This window comes from Oncorhynchus clarkii, chromosome 10 (assembly GCF_045791955.1).
Source record: "Oncorhynchus clarkii lewisi isolate Uvic-CL-2024 chromosome 10, UVic_Ocla_1.0, whole genome shotgun sequence".
Taxonomy (NCBI): domain Eukaryota; kingdom Metazoa; phylum Chordata; class Actinopteri; order Salmoniformes; family Salmonidae; genus Oncorhynchus; species Oncorhynchus clarkii.
Genome location: NC_092156.1, coordinates 42,869,672 through 42,894,435, shown reverse-complemented (window position 1 = coordinate 42,894,435; position 24,764 = coordinate 42,869,672). Strand labels below are relative to the sequence as shown.

Genomic DNA, 24,764 nt, shown 5'->3' with positions numbered 1-24,764 from the left:
CACCACACATGCTATGTAGTTGCAAAGTAGCTAAAAAGTACTAAGTAGTTGCACAATAGAAAGTAGTTGAAAAGTTGCTAATTAGCTCAAATTGTCCGTGATGAGATTCGAACACGCAACCTTTTGGTTGCTAGACGTTCACGTTATACACACACCCATCCTGAAGTAATCTTCACTCGTATGTAACCATACCAAACATAACACACTAATTTAGGTGTCTCAGATTAACGTTTACTATGTTACTTATAGTCTATAAGACAAGGCTGCCAGTTAAGGTGGGGGTTGAGATTCCATGACAGTGGGAGTGTGTAGAATGGAGGTACTCACCTAAAGATGACCATGGCTGTTTTACATGGCGGACAGGCCAGCAGGAAGATCTGTGGAAAAATAACGCTTGTCAAAAATGTTTTACTGATCTCCAAACCTTGTCATCTACATGTTGCTGTAGAGCATACTGGATATGCTGTCGTGCTACATGAGTTATAAAAGCTGCTTCCAAAATGGTCATAGAATGTGCATAGAATGATTTCAGTGACACCCAACATCTACAGGGGAAATATATATCTGAGCTGTTCTTGCCATAATATCTACTTGGTCTTTCACCAAATAGGGCTTTGTTCTGTATACCACCCTTACCTTGTCACAACACAACTGATTGGCTCAAACGCATTAAGAAGGAAAGAAATTCCACAAATTAATGTTTAACAAGGCACACCTGTTAATTGAGATGCATTCCAGGTGACTACCTCATGAAGCTGGCTGAGAGAATGCCAAGAGTGTGCAAAGCTGTCAAGAAGGCAAAGGGTGGCTACACTGAGATATCAGCTGATGTTGAAGGGCTATACAAATACATTTGATTTGGACCCCTTAACACAACAGCATAAAATTACATTCTAGACGATTCTGTGCTTCCAACTGCCCCCATGCACAAAGCGAGATCCATACAGAAATGGTTTGTCGAGATCAGTATGGAAGAACATGACTGGCCTGCACAGAGCCCTGACCTCAACCCCATCGAACACCTTTGGGATGAATTGGAACGCCAACTGCGAGCCAGGCCTAATCGCCCAACATCCCGCCTCTAATGCGTGTTGCTGAATGGAAGCAAGTCCCCGCAGCAATGTTCCAACATCTAGTGGAAAGCCTTCCCAGAAGAGTGGAGGCTGTTATAGCAGCAAAGGGGGACCAACTCCATATTAATGCCCATGATTTTGAAATTATATGTTTGATGAGCAGGTGTCCACATACTTTTGGTCATGTAGTGTGTATACTGGCTTCCTTCATTAGATGCTTTTTGTCCAACTCTAAACTACTTATTACAATATCAATTAAGTCAGGGAAGTTTATACATGACTTATAGTCAAAAGAACAAGAACACAGACTTCCCAAAAATATATACTTATCAACCATTTACATCACAGTAACTCTGCAGTAAGATTGTTATTGCACCCACTCAAACATGAGTCATTTACCCTGTAAACCGAGGTAGCTGAGACGATAGAATTACATGTAGAACTGACTTATACGCCCTCTGTCTGAGATCTGCAGTACTGTCCTGTCTCAATCTGTTGATCGCAGGTTGACTGAGGAAGACGAGGCTATCGAAGGCCAGGCTGCCACTAGTGAACTAGTCCTACATGGAGAGGAAAGACGCTGCGTATTGTGTACCCTAGTTTTTGTTTGATTTTCCTCCAGTGAAACGAAGTGTGCAGATGAGGACCATCTGTCCTTCCACACATTTCCTGACAGAGCCAGCGAAGGAGCAGGCTAATGACAGCCTGTGGGCTGAGGAGGAGCCAGTTTGTCAGCAGGAGTAAGATCCCACGTGACGTGAGACACAAAAGTGGAACAGGATCTGATTTGGAATGTTAAGTAATGGGATGACATCAGCACCTCCTTCCACTCGGCTCCATTCTAATGTGTTGTAAGTAGGCTGAGAACCACAAGAAAAACAGCATCTATCCACCAGCTCCCATTAGGGCTGGGCAGTATGCTGTATTTTACAATATACTGGTATTGGTATACAATATACTGTTTTTTACGTTACATTCTATAACGTTATTTTGAATAATAATAACAGTGATGGTGTAGACCTAAATCATTAGGTTGTTTGTGCAACAGTATCTTCTAAATCAAAGAGGAAACCGTGAAGCATGTCACAACAAAAACTATTGCCATTTTCATGCATAGTCATGTCAAATAACACCTTATTCAAAGTGCCCACAATTATATCCTAACTATAGAATTAGAATAATCATTATATTTACATGATTCCAACAGTTCACCCAAGTGTTTAGCTCTAAATCGCAAGTCAAATCCAAATTGCAAAATGTTAAAAAAAGAAGGCCTAGTTTGCTGGCCGATATCGTGCAGCCCCGCGTGGCATAAAATACCAACAAATACCGTCAAAATGTTTTAAAATACTGTGATATTTGCCCATATCGCCCAGCCCTAGCTCCCATGTGCAGTAGACCAACACTCTGCATGTATAATGGCTGCAGAACTGATTTTAATTGCTTCCCCTCAGAGTGAGAATAATAGATAAAGTGAACACTTAAACCCTTTTAACTGCAATTTACTGCATAGGCTACTAACCCAAAGTAGATGCCCTCTAAAATATTTTTCACTGCCTGAAGCATTTCAAAAACACATCCAGACAAACACTTCCTGTGGCAGAGAGGTGGACACTGGGCAGGCAACTCTGTGGCTGGAGCAGGATGAGTGTGTAAAGCGGCCTATCCTTCCTGAGGGACAGAACTTCTTCCTGTCTGACTGTGGAGCAGTGAGGATCATGGGAGCACAGGGTTCAGGGGTTGAGCTCTGGCCTTGACAGAACAAGATAACCATGAGAATGACACATCTGCCTGAATGACACAATGTCCTCTAAGCATTACAAAACAGAAACACTACTAGCAGTCTGGCACAATACTCACTAATATGAAGTAGAGTTTAATATTTTCCCAGTATTTTACAAATGTTCCATGCCAATAATAAATCATTTTTCTCCTAGATAACCCTGTATTTCAGGCAAAAACCGGAAGTGTCATTCAAAAGCATATAAATAGGCCTGTCTGGATTTGATTAGACCTTTGATTGAAAATTCAAGCCATAATGTTACAAGTATAGGCTAACGAATTTGAATTTTGAAATATAATAGGGCCTATTTGTGTAATTAGTAGGCTGATGCATTGACACACACCTTTCATAATATTTCCCCCAATGTTATTAGCGTACCTCTTGCTCTCTCTATAGTTGCTTCATTCCTTCCTACCTTTCAACAGTTACTTTAAATAAGTTTAGTTGTCCTTGTCTTAATCATTCTCATGACATAGTTGAATAATATAGGACTAGAATTATATGCAGAAGGCTTTCACTTCTCTTCACGAAGATTGAATGGTTACGGGCCTGAATAAATAACCACTATAGCCTACCACCATCGCACGTTCGCTCTTCTTTCAAACTGCATGTGAGTTCTATTGGCTGCTGTATTTAACATTCAGGCAAACAAAAGCTTGAGTCTCTCTTCGAATAGTCTATAAGTAATGCAAAAAAAAAAAAAAAAAAAAAAAAAAATGTCCAGCAAGCTATTCTGGTCTAGCTTTTCCGGCATGGGACTCCAAGAACTAAGGAGCGGTTTGTAAGGAGAGGCCAGCAGAGCAAAGGCGAGTGCGTATTGTGCAAGAGAAAAAGGCTTTAAGTTAGAAGCTTATTATGCATAACCAATCATGAATTAGCTAAATATAACACTAAAACTGCATTGAATGTATTACCTGAAAGAGGTATGCTAGGACGTACTACTGTTCAAAAAGGTTGGGGTCACTTAGAAATTCTTGTTTTTGAAATAAAATTAAATTGTTTGTCCATTAAAATAACATCAAATCAATCAGAAAAACAGTGTAGACATGGTTAATATTGTAAATGACTATTGTAGCTGGAAATGGCAGATTTTTTATAGAAAATCTACGTAGGCGTACAGAGGCCCATTATCAGCAGCCATCACTCCTGAGTTCCAATGTTACGTTGTGTTAGCTAATCCAAGTTAACTTCAAAAGGCTAATTGATCATTAGAAAACCCTTTTGCAAATATGTTAGTACAGCTGAAAACTGTTGTCTGATTAGAGAAGCAATAAAACTGGCTTTCTTTAGACTAGTTGAGTATCTGGAGCGTCAGCATTTGTGGGTTCGATTTCAGGCTCAAAATGGCCTGAAACAAAGATCTTTCTTCTGAAACTTTTCAGTCTATTCTTGTCCTGAGAAATGAAGGCTATTCCAGATGAGAAATTGCCAAGAAACTGAAGATCTCGAACAACGCTGTATACTACTCCCTTTACAGAAGTGCAAACTGGCTCTAACCAGAATAGAAAGAGGAGTGAGAGGCCCCGGTGCACAACTGAGCAAGAGGACAAGTACATTAGTGTCTAGCTTGAGAAACAGACGCCAAGTCCTCAACTAGCAGCTTCATTAAATAGTACCCGCAAAACCCCAGTCTCAAAGTCAAACATTGAAGAGGTGGCTCCGGGATGCGGGCCTTCTAGGCAAAGAAAAAGACATCTCTCAGACTGGCCAATAAATATAAAAAATTAAGATGGGAAAAAGAACAGACATTGGACAGAGGACGATTGGAAAAAAGTTATGGACAGACAAATCTAAGTTTGAGGTGTTCGGCTCACGAAGAAGAAGATGCTGAAGGAGTGCTTTACTCCATCTGTCAAGCATGGTGGAGGGAATGTGATGGTCTGGGGGTGCTTTGGTGGTGGTAAAGTGGAATACTTGTACAGGGTAAAAGGGATCTTGAAGAAGGAAGGCTATCATTCCAGTTTGCAACGCCATGCCATACCCTGTTGATGGCGCTTAATTGGAACAATTTCCTCCTACAACAGGACAATGACCCAGAGCACAGCTCCAAATTATGCAAGAACTATTTAGGGAAGAAGCAGTCAGCTGGTATTCTGTCTATAACGGAGTGGCCAACACAGTCACCGGATCTCAACCCTATTGAGCTGTTGTGGGAGCAGCTTGACCGTATGGTACGTAAGAAGTGCCCATCAAGCCAATCCAACTTGTGGGATGTGCTTCAGGAAGCATGGGGTGAAATCTCTTCAGATTACCTCAACAAATTGATAACTAGAATGCCAAAGTTCTGCAAGGCTGTAATTGCTGCAAATGGAGGATTCTTTGACAAAAGCAAAGTTTGAAGGACATTATTTACAACCTTGTCAACATCTTGACTATATTTCCTAGTCATTTCATGCATACGTGTGTGTGTGATATACATATGCATGAAATGACTAGGAAATATTTTGACATAGATGACTGTGCTCCATACTGAGATGGGCCGTCTCTCCCCGCAGTGAGCGATGATGATTCATCACGCAGGGGTCATAGTGAAGCCAGATTTAGACATAAAATATATGCTAACAGTTCCCTTTCAAGCCATGCTGTTCATATAAATAATGTATTATAATTTACCGGTTTCTTAGTCATTTATCGCGGGAAAAGGGAGAAGTTTTGGGCGGTAAATTGCCATTCAACCCTAATATGAAGGCATGCTCACACAAGTGCAATGAACAAATGTTTGCAAACTGGTAATACAACATTCATATTACCTTTTTTTAGGCTCCATCATTGAGCTTTTTTTGTCATTTAAAGTAGAGAACGACCGATAATTGGCCGAGCCGATATTGGCCATTTCTAGTCTATAGGCCCTTCTCTAACGGTCTCCCGGGTTAGGGAGGGGTTGGCCGGTAGGGATATCCTTGTCTCATCGCGCACCAGCGACTCCTGTGGCGGGCCGTGCGCAGTAACCAAGGTTGCCAGGTGCACGGTGTTTCCTCCGACACATTGGTGCGGCTGACTTCCGGGTTGGAGGCGCGCTGTGTTAAGAAGCAGTGCGGCTTGGTTGGGTTGTGTATCGGAGGACGCATGACTTTCAACCTTCGTCTCTCCCGAGCCCGTACGGGAGTTGTAGCGATGAGACAAGATAGTAGCTACTAAAACAATTGGATACCACGAAAACGGGGTAAACATTTTTTTTTAAATAAATATATACAAAAAAAAAAAAAAAAAACTGAGTTTAAATGTATGAAAAGGTGTATGAAAACTTCCGACTTCAACAGTATGTTATTTTATATTCTCAAACTAACAGCAGTGCCTAAATGATGTCCTTCTATACAGGTATGGCATGCTCCTATGCAAATGTTGTTGCTCAGTAGGCTAATATCAAACCAAATGTTATTCGTCACATGCGCCAAATACAACAGGTCCTTAGCTGAGTGATGAGCTTTAGAGGGCCATATGGCATTGAAAGCTGAGCTGTAGTCAATGAATAGCATTCTCAGGTAGGTGTTCCTTTTGTCCAGGTGGGAAAGGGCAGTGTAGAGTGCAACAGCGGTTGCATCATCTGTGGATCTGTTGAGGCGGTATGCAAATTGGAGTGAGTCTAGGGTTTCTGGGATAATAGTGTTGATGTGAGCCATGACCAGCCTTGTAAAGCACTTCATGGCTACAGACATTAGTGCTACGGGGTGGTAGTTATTTAGGCAGGTTACCTTAGTGTTCTTGAGCACAGGGACTATGGTGATCTGCTTGAAACATGTTGGTTTTACAGACTTGGTCAGGGACAGGTTGAAAATGTCAGCGAAGACACTTGCCAATTGCTCAGTGCATGCTCGGAGTACAGGTCCTGGTAATTCATCTGGCCCTGCGGCCTTGTGAATGTTGACCTGTTTAAAAGGTCTTACTCGCGTCGGCTACGGAGAGTGTGATCACACAGTTGTCTGGAACAGCTGGTGCATGCTTCAGTGTTGCTTGCCTCGAAGTGCGCATAGAAGTAATTTAGCTCGACTGGTAGGCTTGTGTCACTGGGCAGCTCGCGGCTGTGCTTCCCTTTGTAGTCCGTAATAGTTTGCAAGCCCTTCCTCATTTGACGAGCATTGGAGCCGGTGTAGTAGGATTCAATCATAGTCCTATATTGACGCTTTGCCTGTTTAATGGTTCATCTGAGGGCATAGCGGGATTTCCAATAAGCTTCCGAGTTAGAGTCCCTCTCCTTGAAAGCGGCAGCTCTAACCCTTAGCTCAGTGAGGATGTTGCCTGTAATCCATGGCTTCTGGTTGGGGTATGCACGTATGGTCACTGTGGGGACGCCGTCGTCGATGCAATTATTGATTAAGCCAGTGACTGTTGTGGTGTACTTCGCAATGCCATTGGAAGAATCCAAGAACATATTCAAGTCTCTGCTAGCAAAACAATCCTGTAGCTGAGCATCTGCGTCATCTGACCACTTCCGTATTGAGCGAGATACTGGTACTTCCTGTTGTAGTTTTTGCTTGTAAGCAGGAAATCAGCAGGATAGAGTTATAGTTAGATTTGCCAAAAGGAGGACGAGGGAGAGCTTTGTACGTCTCTCTGTGTGGAGTAAAGGTGGTATAGAGTTGTTTTCCCTCTGGTTGCACATGTGACATGCTGGTAGAAATTAGGTAAAACTGATTTATTATTCCCAGCATTAATGTCCCGGGCCACTAGGAGCGGCATCTCTGGATTAGCATTTTCTTTGCTTATGGCCTTACACAGCTTGTTGAGTGCGGTCTTAGTACCAGCATTGGTTTGTGGTGGTAAATAGACAGCTACGGAAATGATGAAAACTATCTTGGTAAATAGTGTGGTCGACAGCTTATCATGAGACACTACCTCAGGCAAGCAAAACCTTGAGACTTAATGTTAGATTTCTTGCACCAACTGTTATTGAGAAATAGACAGACTGCCACCCCTTGTCTAATTGGAGGCAGCTGTTCTATCTTGCCGATGCACCGAAAACCCAGCTAGCTGTATGTTATCCATGTTGTCGTTCAGCCACAACTCAGTGAAACATAAGATATTAGTTTTGAACGTCCCATTGGTAGGATAGTCTTGATCGGAGCTCATCAGTTTTGTGCAATCATTGGATAACGTTGGCTAATAGGACTGATGGTAGAGGCAGATTACCCACTCGCCGTCGGATTCTTACACGGCACCCCGACATCTGTCTCTTCTTCATGCGAATGACGGAGATTTGGGCCTTTTCGGGTGTCTGAAGTAAATCCTTTGCGTCCGACCCGTTAAAGAAAAATCTTCATCCAGTACGAGGTGAGTAATGGCTGTCCTGATATCCAGAAGCTCTTTTCGGTCATAAGAGACGCTGGCAGAAACATTATGTACAAAATAAGTTACAAATAACGCAAAAAAACCCCACACACAATAGGTTAGGAGCCCGTAAAACGGCAGCCCTCAGGTGCCATATAAAGTCTCACATGGAAAGGCAAACAGATTTTGTCCTCTGTAGCACCATTGACTCCATTGATCAGACAAAATAAACTTAATACATCAATGTATTAAGAATTGTACATAGTAATGACATAACATTGAAAGCTGTGGAATGTAACAGCAATATTTAGACTTAGGGATGCCACCCGTTAGATAAAATACGGAACGGTTCAGTATTTCACTGAAAGAATGAAAGTCTTGTTTTCGAGATGATGGTTTCCGGATTCGACCATATTAAATGACCCAAGGCTCGTATTTCTGTGTGTTATATTATAATTAAGTCATTTGCCAGCAGCTCTTCACTGTGCTTCAAGCATTGCGCTTCCTGACGGGCCGCCCCCAGATGGTGAGGGTAGGTAGCAACAGATCTGACACGCTGATCCTCAACTCTAGAGCTCCCCAGGGGTGCGTGCTCAGTCCCCTCCTGTACTCTGTGTTCACCCACGGCTGCATGGCCAGGCACAACTCCAACACCATCATTAAGTTTGCAGACAACACAACAGTGGTAGGCCTGATCACCGACAACGACGAGACAGCCTATAGGGAGGAGGTCAGGCTGGTGCCAGAATAACAACCTATCCCTCAACGTAACCAAGACTAAGGAGATGATTGCCTGCCATCCAGGACCTCTTACACCAGGCGGTGTCAGAGAAAGGTCCTAAAAATTGTCAAAGACTCCAGACACAGGCTGTTCTCTCTACTACCGCATGGCAAGAGGTACCGGAGTGCCAAGTCTAGGACAAAAAGGCTTCTCAACAGTTTTTACCCCAAAGCCATAAGACTCCTGAAGGAAATCACTCACAGAATGAGCTGTATGGCTGGTGGCATTGTCATGCTGGAGGGTCATGTCAGGATGAGCCTGCAGGAAGGGTACCACAAGGGAGGATGTCTTCCCTGTAACGCACAGTGCTGAGATTGCCTGCAATGACAACAAGCTCAGTCCGATGATGCTGTGACACACCGCCACAGACCATGACGGACCCTCCACCTCCAAATTGATTCCGCTCCAGAGTACAGGCCTCGGTGTAACGCTCATTCCTTCGACGATAAACGCGAATCCGACCATCACCCCTGGTGAGACAAAACCGGTGGGTTTGTGCCCATAGGCAACATTGTTGCCAGTGATGTCTGGTGAGGACCTGCCTTACAACAGGCCTACAAGCCCTCAGTCCAGCCGCTCTCAGCCTATTGCGGACAGTCTGAGCACTGATGGAGGGATTGTGCATTCCTTGTGTAACTCGGGCAGTTGTTGTTGCCATCCTGTACCTGTCCTGCAGGTGTGATGTTCGGATGTACCGATTCTGTGCAGGTGTTGTTACACGTTGTCTGCCACTGCGAGGCGTCACACAGTACGGACATTGCAATTCATTGCCCTGGCCACATTTGCAGTCCTCAAGCCTCCTTGCAGCATGCCGAAGGCACGTTCACGCATATGAGCAGTAACTCTGTGCATCTTTCTTTTGGTGTTTTTCAAAGTCAGTAGAAAGGTCTCTTCAGTGTCCTGTTTTCATAACTGTGACCTTAATTGCCTACTGTCTGTAAGCTGTTAGTGTCTTAACGACCGTTCCACAGGTGCAAGTTCATTAACTGTTTATGGTTCATTGAACAAGCATGGGAAACATTGTTTAAACCCTTTACAATGAAGATCTGTGAAGTTATTTGGATTTTTACAAATTATCTTTGAAAGACAGGGTCCTGAAAAGGGGCCATTTCTTTTTTTGCTGAGTTTATATCCAGTCCCCCCCATTTTAAGATAGTGCCCGCTCTAGCCGTAACCAAGATTTGCAGCAAAACATTTGAATGACCCCCTTTCTTGATGTCGGAGAGAAAAATAAAATATACATTTTATGTAAATTTCCTGCGATTCTACACATTTTGCCACTGGGCAGAGAGAAAATGTGGCAGTTTAAAAGCTAATTTCCAGCAATTTTAAAAGGTTTTACTACAGAGTATGCCATGTTAATATGACATCCAAGTGAGAATTACTAACCAAATCAATGGTGACCCCCTGGGGGTCAGGGCCCTGGGCATGTGCACTGCGAGCCCAGTCAGCATTCGGCCACGATTACTACAAGTTTAGATGGCTAGGCTAACTGGCTAGGCTAACTACCAATCTACAAATTGTTAGCTGATTGAGTGACTATCAGTCACTAGACAAAAACTAGAATGTATTCTACTACTAGAATGTATTCTACTACTAGAATGTATTCTACTACTAGAATGTATTCTACTATTCTCACTCAAATACCCTCTAAAAGGTGAAATTCTGTCCTGTAGCCTCATGAAACATTTGATCTCAAATCCAAATTGCTGGAGAAAAGGGCCAAATGTTGTTGTTTTTTAAACAGAGGGGAGGGTAAGTTAGGATTTTGCTTGGCTTGGGCGGTAGGTATCCAGATCATCATAGTGTCCTCATCCCTGGACTGACGGTATTACCGACATAGCACACGAGTGGGTGCTAAAAATGCAAGAAAAGACCATTGGACCTCTGCAAATTATTTTAGAATTCTGGTACAAATTAATTACAAAATCACAGATGCTGTTAGCTAAATGCTAATGACCGAAAATGAACATAAACTAATTGCAAAGACAGGCACATTCAGCTCAAAGTTATACAAGCATAGCTAACAGCTAATGAATGTCATTTTTGGTGAGTGTGTATATTTACAAGCGAAAGTAAACAAGAGAAATTGTGCTAATATACAAAGTTGTGATGCATGCTTTTCTGAAGAAAGAGCAACACGTGTACACTGAGCACAGGGGAGAATACAAGGGAAATTAAACACTAGTAGGAAGTACATGGGGGAAAAATGGCAACTGGACTTCTGGCAGAAAGCCATTATAAGATGCACTACATGACCAAAAGTATGTGGACACCTGCTCGTCAAACATCTCATTCCAAAATCACGGGCATTAAAATACAGTTGGTCCCCCCTTGTTGCTATAACAGCCTCCACTCTTCTGGGAAGGCTTTCCACTAATGTTGGAACATTGCTGCGGCTTCCATTCAGCCACAAGAGCATGAGTGAGGTTGGGCACTGATGTTGGGCAATTAGATCTGGCTCGCAGTTGGCGCTGCAATTCATCCCAAAGGTGTTTGATGGGTTTGCGGTCAGGGCAGTCAAGTTCTTCCACACTGATCAACAAACCTTTTCTGTATGGACTTTGCTTTGTGCACAGGGGCATTGTTGCCACAAAGTTGGAAGCACAGAATCGTCTAGAATGTCATTGCATGCTGTTGCGTTAAGACTTCCCTTCACCTACCACTTTGCGGCTGAGCTGTTGGTCAAGACAAGTCATCAGTGGCAAAATAAATTCAACCACACCTTTGTTTCATTACAAAACCGTAGAGCAACATCTGTCCAGTGAAGTCCAAACAGTTACATGGCCTACAGCATGGCGAAGCAAGGTAAATGTGTCCGACAATTTCGGACCACTAAACGATTGATTTAGAACCACAGAGAATTACCGCAAATCGCAAAGAAAACAGGAGCGGCCTCCACTCTTCCAGCACCATTTCAACATCTACTCACCTATGACAAGTCTAATACAGTGACAACTAAAAGATACCAAAAACGATTTAGCCCAGTCAAGCTAAATATATTGTGGCTGTCCATGGTACTGATTTCTGTGTGCAAGTAGAAACAAACAACATGTGGACTCACCCTACTTGTAGAGGAGTAATGCCATCCTCCTCTTTCATGTTGCCTAAACTGTCATACAGTACACACTTTTCGTTTATGTTGTCCTAGTCTACCTGGCTAAAATGCTTGCTCGCTTGCCTAACTTACTTTCATGGACAACGATGCACCAGGCTAGCTAGTTAACATTAGACTTCTACATTTTAATTTTATTTAACTAGGCAGGCAAGTCAGTTACTTAAGAACACATGTTTATTTCCAATGACATCTAGCTACATATTGAACTTCCATCCTCTCAGGCCAGGGGCACAATGTATTAATTTATGGTTGGATCAGAATCATTGGCCAGTACGAAGAATTAAGCAAAACCACAAGTCCAAATCCTTATCTTCATCCATGGCTAATTTAGGAAAAGGACAATTTTAGCTAGCTAGACAACACAATGAAATGAAACAATCCAAGTTGCTTTTCGTCAATGACATTAGGCTTCTGATGTGATCAGTCTGATGTTTTCTTGACACTTTTTTTGGTGCGCCAGGACCCTTCACAGCTGAGCTCGCTCAGTTGCTTTCTTTGGTGAGATACATTTCCTTCAATTTGCAAGAGGCTGAATGTATGTAAACAAAGAGACGAAAGATGCAAATGAATGTATAATTTTTTTCGTACATTTTTTGGGGAAGCCTGGCTTCCCTTGACATCCATGAACACACACCACTGGGTATCTAACAACATAAACATGTTTTGGCCAAGGTATGGAAGGCTTGGCGCATTCTTATTTGCATGTCCAGGCAGGTAACGGAATGTGCAGCACCAAGCGAAGGAACCAGAGGCCCCATGCTAAGCCCTGCGGTCATATATTTCCTGTTCTCTGCTGGGTGCTATGGCATGGTGAGCCATGTTGTCATCTACTTAGTTGTGTTGTTCAGTACAATAGACCCTTATGAATACCACAGCTGGCCCATTCTCCCCCAACACCAATTAAAGAAGCCTACATTCTTCTAAACCAGGATAATCAATCTCCAGAGACTGGTTCAGCTCATATTCAATCCAACATCCTGGGACATACACATGATGGGACAATTCTCTTTCCAGGGATATCATTTTGGGTGCTATTTAATGTGATAATGACAGGACAAAGCATTAGTTATTTGAGTGCACGACTGCACACTGTGCTTTGGTTCCAGTGAGACGGCAGTGTGTAACAATGGGAAGCCTGAGATGAAAATGCAGAATGCAATCCAAACAGATCAATGTCCAGGTGGCACACTTACAAGATCTAGAAGCCTCTAGGTTACAAGGGACGCTTAAGCTACATACAAGGTTCAGTTGTTTGAGCCGGCCAGAAAACTGACCAAGGTATTCCTGTTTGATATTACCACCAGCTTTTACATTGTAGGTTGATTCACTGAGTGATTTAGCAATCATTTGACACAAACGCAAATTGATAGAAGAGCCATTGCCTAAATTAGTTTGTCATCGGTCTTCTTGACTGGCACTGTCCCACTCTCATACTGACAACACTGGAACTCAGTTGCCCTGGGTGTAGGTACCTAACCCCATAGACCTCTCTGGCACTCACCTCTGCATAGCTCATAAGTGACGGCTTTTATTTAACCTTTATTTAACTAGGCAAGTCACTAACTACAGTATATACAGTTCAACCATGGAGCCCACCTCCCCACCCTTAATGAAAACATACATTTTGTTGTTGCGGCATTTATTCTACAGCATACTACAACACAGAAATATCCATTGTTCCTTTGCATGTAAAACCCCCAACTAACTCCAAAATAATGGTCACAGCAGCAGCTCATCTTTGTCCACAGACTGACCAGATGCCAGACGGATGCTGATGAGGGGCCACAGAACAGACCTGTAATTCTAAACCTCTGGGCCCGGTTTCTCAAAATCATCTTAAAGCTAAGTTCATCGTTAGAACCTTTGTAGGATCATCGTCTAGTTTCCAAGAGGTTCCCAAAAACATAGTTAATAACTTGAAAACCTAATCTAGAACAGCTAAGTGTGTTGTTAGATGCTTTGCCCTTCTGCGTTACTTTATAGATCTCCTGGAAACATAGATAAACCATGTGATTCTGTCTGTGACCGCTGATAACTTCCGACTACTAATGCAAAAGTTTCCAATGTCTTCGCAATTGATATAAACAAGCAATGTATAGCCTAAAAAGATGCTTAAATAAAAAATATATATAAAATAGTAGGCTATAGGCCTATTTCAATCATATTGAAATACATTTCATGTTCAATCAATCGAGTTCTATTTTGCTACTTGTAGGCTCAATATATTTACCGAATGTGTTACCCTAACATGTGCGCAATGATGTGCCAAATCAGTGATTTAGTAGGCGATCTGTAGGTATCCAGATAGTCATACCGGGATATTCGGTAATACCGGCACTGAACAAAGGGTACTCTAATTCAAAAGGTTAGCAATGCTAACAAGTACATGTAAAACCACAGAGAATGCTAACTAAATGCTAACAAGCACATTGCAAACATTAGTGTCTGACCTAAACTATACAAGTAATTAAAAAAATACTACTCACAGTTTGCTGTATGCACAAAATAAATATTAGACAGCAAGGCTTTTGATCCAGGAGAGGATTGTCTGCTGAAACTAAGCCAATGCTGTATTTTATAAGAAGCTAACAGGGTAGCTAGACAGCAAACTAACTACTAAATTTGAAAACCAAATGCACAACTCCAGAGCATTTAGCACATTTTAGACAGTTAACTTAATAGTTCAAAGAAATCTAGCAGGCAAACATTTAGTTGTGAATTCCATATTGTAATCAGATCACAGTGAGTGACTAACAAGGCTCCGGTCTCGTTGTTGTGTGCTTGTAAACAAAAACCACTTGACTGGGGATTACCGGTAAATTTCATAATGAAAAATGTTACAGGTTAAATGAAGAACACAAAAGAACACAAAACTAATGTTCACATTTGTTTAAAAACTTCAAATAAATAGTTGACTGTATTGAAAAATAATCCTGTGGCTTTTTCCAAATACCCAGGTATACTTTCCAAATCTATGATTTAGTGCATTTTTATTGGGTAAGCATTAGAATAAACCACACTATTTTCAGCCATGGGTTGTAATGGGTATAGAAGCCCTTTCCCGCCACCAATAAAATTAAATCTGACTGAGTTATAAGATAGTTAAATAAATAAAATGACTTACTAAAAATAAAAGCAAGTCAGTTAAGAACAAATTCTCATTTACAACGACGGCCTACCAAAAGGCAAAAGACCTCCTGCGGAGACGGGGGCTGAGATTTAAAAATAAACTAATGTAGGACAACACACACATCACGACAAGAGAGACAACATAACATAAGACAACATAGCAAGGCAGCAACACAACACGGGAGCAGCACAAAACATGGTACAAACATTATTGGGCACAGACAACAGCACAAAGGTCAAGAAGGTATAATTAGGGTTGCAACATTCCAGGAACTTTCAATAAATGCACTGGTTTTACAAAAATCCTGGTCTGACGTTTACGGATTTCCTGCTTATTCCATCCTGAATCCTCACTACCTCTAACCGGGATTTCCGGACACCGGGGGAATTTATTGAAAGTTCCAGTAATTTTGCAACCCTAGTCATAGTTATGAGACAGGTTTAGGCAATCGGTATCACATGAATTCAATGTGCACTTTGCATCAGGCCCTCAACTTTCAAGGATAACCTTATGTATATCCTAAAGTCACTCACCCATTGGTACATCCTTTTTGGGGGTTTAAAATTATTCATATATAGCCATAAGGCACGCACGTACACACAGTTTGGGCTCTGCCTGTGCAGAGCACATGCCTCCTTTCCCTTCCCGTCTCCAAAGTGCCCTTTTGGGTGGTGGTATAATGTTCCCCAAAATAACAACTTAATACATTTTTTGTCATTGTTGTCACTTGTTCGGAACCCACTGCCCGCAAGTCATCATGACGTTGTTAAAAACTCACACCCCTGTCCGTTGGTTGCGCCTGTTGATCTGCCCTGTACGGAGATAGCATGCTCCCGTTTGTGCCTGTTTCCCAGTCTGCCCTGGTCGAAGATTGTGCACGCCCGGTCACCAGTCAAGTGTGTGTGTGTGTGTGTGTGTGTGTCTAGCTACCTAGTTTACATATTAACAATACTGCCACAGCAGTATAAGATTTGATTAACACTTGATTGAGCCTTCATCGTCAATATTTGGTCTGGTTGGCTGATACCTGCAGCAGAGAGGCAGAAAGACAGTGAGGAGCGGCTACATCAACAACCCTCCGACCCAACTCTATCCCATCTTCAGTCTGAAGTTGCACATGTGTCAAGGAAGCAGCAACACAGGTAGTCTAGCTAACCACCTTAGAGCTGGGCAGTATACTCTATTTTACTATACACCAGTATTGATGCATGGACCGGTTTGGGTTTTTACTTCCTTCTATAACGTTTTTTCAATGTTTGGTTTGTTAAGTGTGATACGCAACTCAGGCGTAACTCAGGCTGCATACCACACCAAGCCCTGCCCCTCAAGGAGAGAGCAGTTGCATAACCATGGAGTTACACATTTTCTTGCCATTCACTCTGAAGTCTGCATGGTCAAACGGATGCAAAAATATGTTGGTGAAAACGATACTGCTTTCCACAAGCCTTCTACAATTACACTATTAGTTTGTGTTCCTTAATCTTTGCTAGTTTGCCTTATCCACTAATGCTAATCACTAGTTAGCTAGCTTGCTAAATGTACAAAGAGTCAGAGCAAACTTAGATTGTACTACTGTAGGCCTAGATAATCATATTGTTTGTGCAATTGTATCTTAAATCAGAGAGGAATAGGTGAAACATGAATAGTTTAGCTAGCTGGCTAGCTACATGAGGTAAGAAAACATGGAACGAAACATCTAATTAGGTTTCCCTGGAAACATTGACCAACCCTTTGGTTCTTACCCCGTCAATAATTCCTCCTTGGCTTATTGATTTGTTATGTCAAACAACAATGCATTCAAGGTGCTGCCCACTATGTGTGACTTGTTTCAGGAAACTAGGCGTATGTCGCGTGTCACTACTTCACAGGAAAGCAATTTGAAAGTAAACCTTTTTTGACAGAAATGCCTTCTGGAACATGTGAACTTTCATGTGCCTAAATAACAAATGTGTATGCCATCTGTAAATATGAATAGAATTATGAGCCTAGTTGGTTTAGCCACAGAAAAAGAAAGCAACCTTCCACTAGCCATGATTGGCTGAAATAATAAGTGGGCTGGACATGCCATGAGATGAGTTCAGATTGGTCTGCCATGTAGCACGCTTCTCTCCATTTAGCTGGTCAGGTAGGTAATCCTGTCTAATATATATTTTAAAATAAATACATATATTATAGTAGAACTGCATAAGTGTTGCTCTCCACTTTCTGGAGGACCGAGTTTTGAAATCAGTGAAATTAGAATATGATAGCTAAGGTGATGGAGAAAACACCCGTCTCTGGATTACATCTTCAAACTAAGGGCAACCATGGCATCCGTGACGAAGAGGGAGAAGCATCCACCCATGTATACAGGTAAGAGTTCAGCCAGCTAAAGTATCAGATATTTCACATTTCTAATTTAGTCAGAAAGTCATTTTCATTTCAAGTTAGTGTAGTGTTAGCTAGCTAGCTAATGTTACGTGTATGATCTGTGTAGTAATATTATTTGTATCTAAAACATTAGCTGTCAGAGCAGCTTACCGATCACTGTACCTGTACACACCTCACCTCTATTTTTCTTTCCTAATGTGTTATTGACTGTACGTTTGTTTATGTGTAACTCTGTTGTTGTTTTAGTCGCACTGCTTTGCTTTATCTTGGCCAGGCCACAGTTGTAAATGAGAACTTGTTCTCAACTGGCCTACCTGGTTAAATAAAGGTGAAATAAAAATGAAAAAATAAATCTGAGCCATTTTCTTTGCTAGTTAAAGCCTAATGTTAGCTAGCTAACATTGAACCGGGTTGGTTAGCTCAAGCAGGGTAGTAATGTCATGAGTTGGGATTATGATTCATTGTTTAGCTAGCTAGCTACATGTCTTAACAAAAGACTACTCTATGCAAGTAACCATTTCAATAGAATGTTAATGTCACTGCGAAAACTGTTGATAGCCAGAGTGAATTTACCAGCTACATCTATCTACTCCGATTTCAGAGCACTTACCTGAGTGTGCCAGAGCACAGAATAACTCATGAATTTACAAAAGCTCAACACCCGTTGATTACAGACGGTGTCAGTAAACTTGGCAAAAAAACAAATTGTTGCCAGCAGCACAGTTGCAGACACCAACACTGTGGATAGCATAAAAACAGTCTAACCAGCTCTACTAGGGCAGGTATAATGGTCAGAGTAAGTTCTCTCATTTGTGTCTGGAAGTAGCTTGTAAGCTGGTCAATGTTAGCTTGGGTGCTTGACAGCTGTTGTTAGGAAAGAAAGCTGGAATCAACCCTTTTTTCAAGTGAGGTTACAAGTTTATCAACTTTCAAAGCAGAATTACTTTCCCATTGTTCCTCAACTTTCTAGCTCTACTAGAAGTCTCTACTTCTATCCAATGTAAAAAACACAATTTCCAATTTTGCTCCTAAGATCAAAACGAGCCGGTCGGTCACATTCTGCAATAGAATAATTATATTTCCACGATTCAAACAGTTCACTAATTAACAAAGCCTTTTTTTCAGCATTGAGCAAATTTCTAGTCTGCCGAGTGCAAACTTAGACATTGTGAAAATTCTGTGCAACTTCCAGCGTGTTTACTCTGAACACAGGCTTTACCCACTTTAAGTTCCAGTTAACAGTGACCAAGTAGGGTACTTTGGCTATTTGATCATACAAGAGTAGCCTACCATCAAAAACAATGGAGAAAATGCAGCCTGTAGCATTTTAACATGGAAATAGCTGTTACATCATTCAGCCTACAGAAGCAGCCAATGTGTGATGTTCAATGTAGGCCTACATTCCATGACACTTTGAAAAAAAAACATGCAGGGCTTGACATTAACCTGTTTATCCACTTGTCCTTCAGACAGGGAGTTGACTGAAAATGTTGTGTTGTTTGATGCAAGAAACCACTTTTCAAAATAAACTGCATTATTATTCCCATATCATTATTACAGAGAATCAGACAAATTATGCTACCCTTTGCCTATTGGCTACTTAGCTTATTCAAGCCTGTCTCAAAATATAACACTGCCCCTTTAAGACAAAAAAAAAGCTTGACTTGCTTTTCTAAAATGTCTAGAAATGTATACGTTAGTGCTTTTGCAGGAAGCAATCACTCCCCTATTGCTGACTACAAATGATCTATAACTGAGCTAATAACTCACTTACTAGCAACGAATATGAACAAATGTACACGCGTGGCTACATGCAGCTCTCTCTTTGATTTCATAACAAGCGCATCTACTCACGACTGCTCATGCTGTAAACACAGTCCAGTTCAACGTAAAATGGCACAGATCCATATACGGCAATGGTCTACTTGCATATAGGCAATACAATCCTAATCGGAAGCGTTTTATCTACAACAAAATCTCTTGCATTGTTCGTTTTGTTTCGGGTATGCTGCGTTGAAAGTGGCTAATATGGCATTGATTCAATCACAATTGCCACAGTAAAGAGAAACGTTGAGTGTTAACAGGGAAAACTCTAGAAAGTTTAGTGAAGTTCAACCTCGTGCTTCTCTCCGTGGGCTGATATTTCTTATGCACGGCAGTCTTGGGGCTACTGCACGGCATTCTTGGGGCTACTGCACGGCATTCTTGGGGCTACTGCACGGCAGTCTTGGGGCTACTGCACGGCAGTCTTGGGGCTACTGCACGGCAGTCTTGGGGCTACTGCACACGCACGCATGCAGCTTAGAGGAAACATTGGTTGCCACCCTAGGGTCATGACCTACTCGTAAAGGATATTTAGAACTTTTATTAATCCCCCCCAAAAAATGTTAATCTAAATTATTTTGATATGATATTTTGGCCATATCACCCAGCCTTACACCAAATACAAAAGCCAGCCATATATCATGAGTTAGTAACTTCATAATATTCATCATCTATTGATAAAAGCATCAAAGATAAAGAAATCGAGCAAGCAGATTTAAAGGAGCTGGGGAGAACTATGTCTTAACCAATATTTGTCTGGTAAATAAGGAGTAAGTGCAAACAAGCTAGATAAACGGTCAAACACTTGGCAGCCTGTGAAAAGGTGTTTGCATATACAGCAGTCAACAGAGTGACTGATTGCAGAGATATGACTGTTGATGGCATTTAATCAGATGTGTTAATGTAAAAGATTAGACTGCACCGACTTCATTTGATGTAGCTATTTATTTATTTATTTTTAAACACTGGAGGAGGTACAACGCCTATTAAAAAAACATGAAAGAAATGTGTACATGCAACAAGTTCGTACCACACTTTCCGTCAACCTGGACTCAGGGGTAAACGTAACATAATAAATGTAAATCTGTCCTCCTCCATTTAGTATGATATGTTACATTTCGCATGGTATGTATTTATTTGTGGATGTCCATCATCCATTTCATATGATATGTACAAATTACAATTCGCACAATATGTTATGAATTTGTAAAACGTATAATATGTTGCGAATTCCAATTTGTTGTGGCTAACGTTAGCTAGGTGGATAACGTTAGCTAGGGTTAGAGGCAATGTTCCCTTCACTCTAAGGGCCTGCCACGCAGAAGAAATAGCAGCCTGTGCAGAGAAGCACGAGATTGAACATCACTGAACTTTCTAGTGTGCGAATTGTGATCGAATCAATGCAATATTAGCCACTTTCAATGCAGCATACCGAATCAAAATGAACTATGCAACAGATTTTCTTGTAGGCTGAGCGCATTGGAGTAGGATTCTAATGCATTGATAGGCAAAACTAAGGCCCATACTTTTCACATATCGGTGCGCCATAACCAATCCGAGCTGCAGTATCCCTACATGCAAATAGACCATTGCCATATATGGATCTGTGTCGTTTACTTCGAACTGGACTGCGTTTACAGCATGTCGCGAGTAGACATACTTGTTTTGAGCTCAAAGCAAGAGCTGCATATAGTCACGTGTACATTTGTTCATATTCGTTGCTAGTAAGTGAGTTATTAGCCCAGTTATAGCTCATTTCTAGTCAGCAATGGGGGAGTGGTTGCTTCCTACAAGAGCACAAAATGTGTACATTTCTAGCCATCTTTGAAAAGCAAGTCAGGTAAAGAGCTTTTTTCCCTGTCTTAAATGGGAAGTGTTGTATTGGAGACATGCTTGAATAAGCTAAGTAGCCAATAGGCAGACAGTAGCATAGTTTGTCTGATTCTCTGTGACAAGTGGATAAACAGTCTAATGCCAATCCCGACATGTTTTTTTCTCCAAAAGTCTCATAGAATGTAGGCCTACATTGTACACCACACATCGGCTGCTACTGTAGGCTGAATGATAGAACAGCCGTGTAAAAATGTTATGGGATGCTTTTTCCCCATTGTTTTTTTATGGAAGGCAACTCAGGCTACATTTTGATCAAATAGTCACAGTAGCCTACTTGGTCACTGTTATAACTAACTTAAAGCAGGTGCAGCCTCAGTGTTCACAGTATACGTGCACCAGAAGTTGCACAGAACTTTAACAATGCTCCAGTTTGCACTCACCAGACCTGACATTTGCGCAGTGATGCATTTTTTTTTTAAGGAACATCGGTAAGGGGTTATGGTTAGAGTTAGGGGAAGGGTTAGCTAACATGCTAAGTAGTTGCAAAGTAGCAAAATTGCTAAAGTTGTCTGTTATGAGATTCAAACACGCAACCGTTGGGTTGCTAGATGTTCGCATTATATACCCACCCATCTATTCTCCTTTCATTTTTTACTTTAAGTAACCATACCAAACAAAATATCATACTAATTTGGGTGTCTTGGATTTACATTTACTATGTTACGTCTAGTCTATGAGACAAGGGTGTTTACGTTTAGACTTGGGCTTCAGTGCCCAAAAAACAGACTTTCTTTATGACTGCAGTATTGTCCTAACATGCCCTTTTTCTGATCAATGATCTGAAACTGATAACATTGCATATTACATGATTCAACATGATCCTTTCAGTTCATTTGAGTGTGATTAAATCAGACAACTCATGCAAGACATTACAAGACGAGCCCTGCCTCAACACCCTCTGTGTTGAGTGCTCTCCAAATGTTGTTGGCTGTGGTTCAATATACACACACACACCTTATAGTCAGACTGAGGCTGACTGAACAAACCACTAGTCATGATATCCTCAAATAATTTCTCTATTTCTATTACTTTTCTTCCACATGAAAGATATTCATAAATCTGCATACAATTAGCTAGTGGGTGAGTGTTCTCCAGTCCAGATTGTGAGCTCTGTATGCTAAACCTAGAAGTTGAGTGTAAACATGGTAGAACATTTCTATTTAATGTTAGACGCGATGGAAAGGTAAAACTGTTTTACCCGAAAGGCAGATAAAATGCTTACTTAGTGGATCATGTGCTGAAACGGACACAATGGGCATAATATTTGTACATAGTATTGGTCTCTACACAGACATTCACAATGCACATTCAACACTAAAAAAGTAGTGCTGGTAGGCCAATCTTAAATTCAACGTCTGCCAAATGACTTAAATGTAAGTTACAATTTAAACTTGAACTTACCTGCACCATGGTCATAACATGACATGGATTCAGTAGGTATATTACGGTCTTGGTGGCGAATTTGAATCCGACCTCTACTCCAAACGTCATACACAGAGCAACCAGCAACAGGTTCTTGCCGAAACTGTCCTGTTTCGTCCTTGGCCCATCTTTCGCTATCTCTTTGAGTTCTTTACAAATGTTGATTTTTCTCAATGCGACGACAACTTCCACGATGGAAATCAGAACCATGACAAAACTCTCGCTGATACGTTGTTGCGGTGCAAGAAAGGCGGCACATTCTGGGCCCCCGTTGCCTTCAAACTTTGGGTCCACGCCGCCATACAACCAGTCTAAAAGACTGTAAATGTTATATCTAGACATATTCCTCTTCTCGTGTTGGAAAAGGTAGGAACAAGACGGAATAAAAGACAGTACACTGACTTCTTGTCGAAACATGAACTGCAGTATTTCACCTCGGCAGTGATCTCTATAAAGCTGAGGCAGAAATGTATCCACCAAAGCTGCCACCGCCTCCTATTCTTGACAAGTAGTAATAGTAGCAACAAATCAGCTAGCTTGCGTGGACGGGAACTCGGTGGCGAACAGTGCCAGACCAAATTCCAGAGTGGGGGGTCTCTAGCAAACTATAGCTAATTCTCATTGGCATGGAAACGTGGACATTCAAATGACAGCTGTGATTACAGTAGCTAACAGCATGTCATGGCCATGTCACCAATTTGCAGTGGAAAATAGCTAACTGCAAGCAATTGCTAACGTTAGCTAGCAGGTGGCAGCCACATCCGTTTGCCAAATATATTGGCTAACCGGTAGGAAAAAAATAGTCAAACAATTTCTAAAACGTCCAGCTGTAGTTCTTCCGATGCTATATCTCACCAAGAGAGGTAATTTTCAGCACCCAGTTGCACGATGTGTCACAAACCAGCAGAACTATTTAACATCGATCCAGCACAAGTGTGAAAGTAGCTACTGACTGTTAGCTAGCTACTGTATCTAACTAAATGGTTATATTACAACTATATGTGATTTAACGTGCATCACAAGATACAGTTCTTGCTGCAGCGATATTTTATATTAAATAATGTTATAGCTTTGGTCACAAAACCAGTATAGCTCTTTACATCCAGTTAGTCGTGAACCATTCCAATTTGTCTCTACACTAAATTACTTCCTGGATTGGATAGCTGCATTTAACCCCGCCTTCTTTCCAAGTAACGTTCAGTTAACCCCTTGATTCTAGACCCTAATGTGTACACATACTGTATGCCTATAAACGTACAATATTCTTTATCTGATGCGTAAAAAATATACAAATACATTCAATAAGAATTTACAACAGTGTTCCAGATTTATGGAACAGTTTCCCCTGTCAGGTAAGAGAGAGGCAAACACCATTGAGGTTTTAAAAATGTAATTTGAGATAGAAACCAATGTATTAAGCTGTTCAAATAAAGTTTAGAATTATTATTTCAGTTTACAATTAGAGACACTTTAATTTAGTGGACCTATGTTGGGTGTAGCCATAGGGTGTGTCTTTCGCAGTATCCTCAGCAATCGGCGTATTCGATTATGCTGAGCCGCGGGGCATCGGGCGAAAGAGGGGTGAGAGGAGCGTCATGCTTAAATTGAACGGTAATCTGTGCCGTTTAGTCTTGTTGCGGACAAGGCAGCATTGTGCATTGTCCAGAAACATACAACATATCTTTTCCATACATTTTTTAAATCAAAATCAATCACTTTTGCATGGGGAAGACAGAATCCTAGTAATTACTTCACGTGCTTAAAAACGTCACTTTTGTTTCGAGCCGATTTCGCCATAGGCTTTGAACGGGGCAGCTAGCTCACGCCCGGGAGGCAACCCGGTTCCAAATCGAAAGCATTCAACTTTCAGCCGATTCTGAACAAGGCTACGCAAGTGCCCGGGCGAGATGATTATGATTATTCTTCAATGTACAATGTCCTAGGAGCAATCTTGCAAACAAGATAAGAGAGGAAGTAAGAGGTGGTGTTTGCAAGATTGCTCCTAGGACATTGTACATTGAAGAATAATCATAATCATCTCGCCTGGGCACATGCGTAGCCTTGTTCAGAATCGGTTGAAAGTTGAATGCTTTCGATTTGGAACA

At 41.5% G+C, this 24,764-nt stretch overlaps 1 protein-coding gene across 2 annotated transcripts in view; it reads right to left on the bottom strand.

Moving 5' to 3' along the window:
• Positions 1-23,834, bottom strand: part of LOC139418542 (transmembrane protein 164-like) — a 49,910-nt gene extending 26,076 nt beyond the window's left edge. Inside the window, exons 1-2 of one of the 2 annotated variants that reach the window (XM_071168092.1) lie at positions 22,639-23,834; positions 328-377 (exon numbers count right to left, since the gene is read on the bottom strand). In XM_071168092.1, coding sequence (XP_071024193.1) covers positions 328-377; positions 22,639-23,076 — 488 coding nt within the window. In that variant the 5' untranslated portion in view covers positions 23,077-23,834. The remainder of the gene's footprint in view (positions 1-327; positions 378-22,638) is intronic. The other variant, XM_071168093.1, reaches the window with a different exon arrangement.
• Between the last annotated feature and the right edge of the window lie 930 nt (positions 23,835-24,764).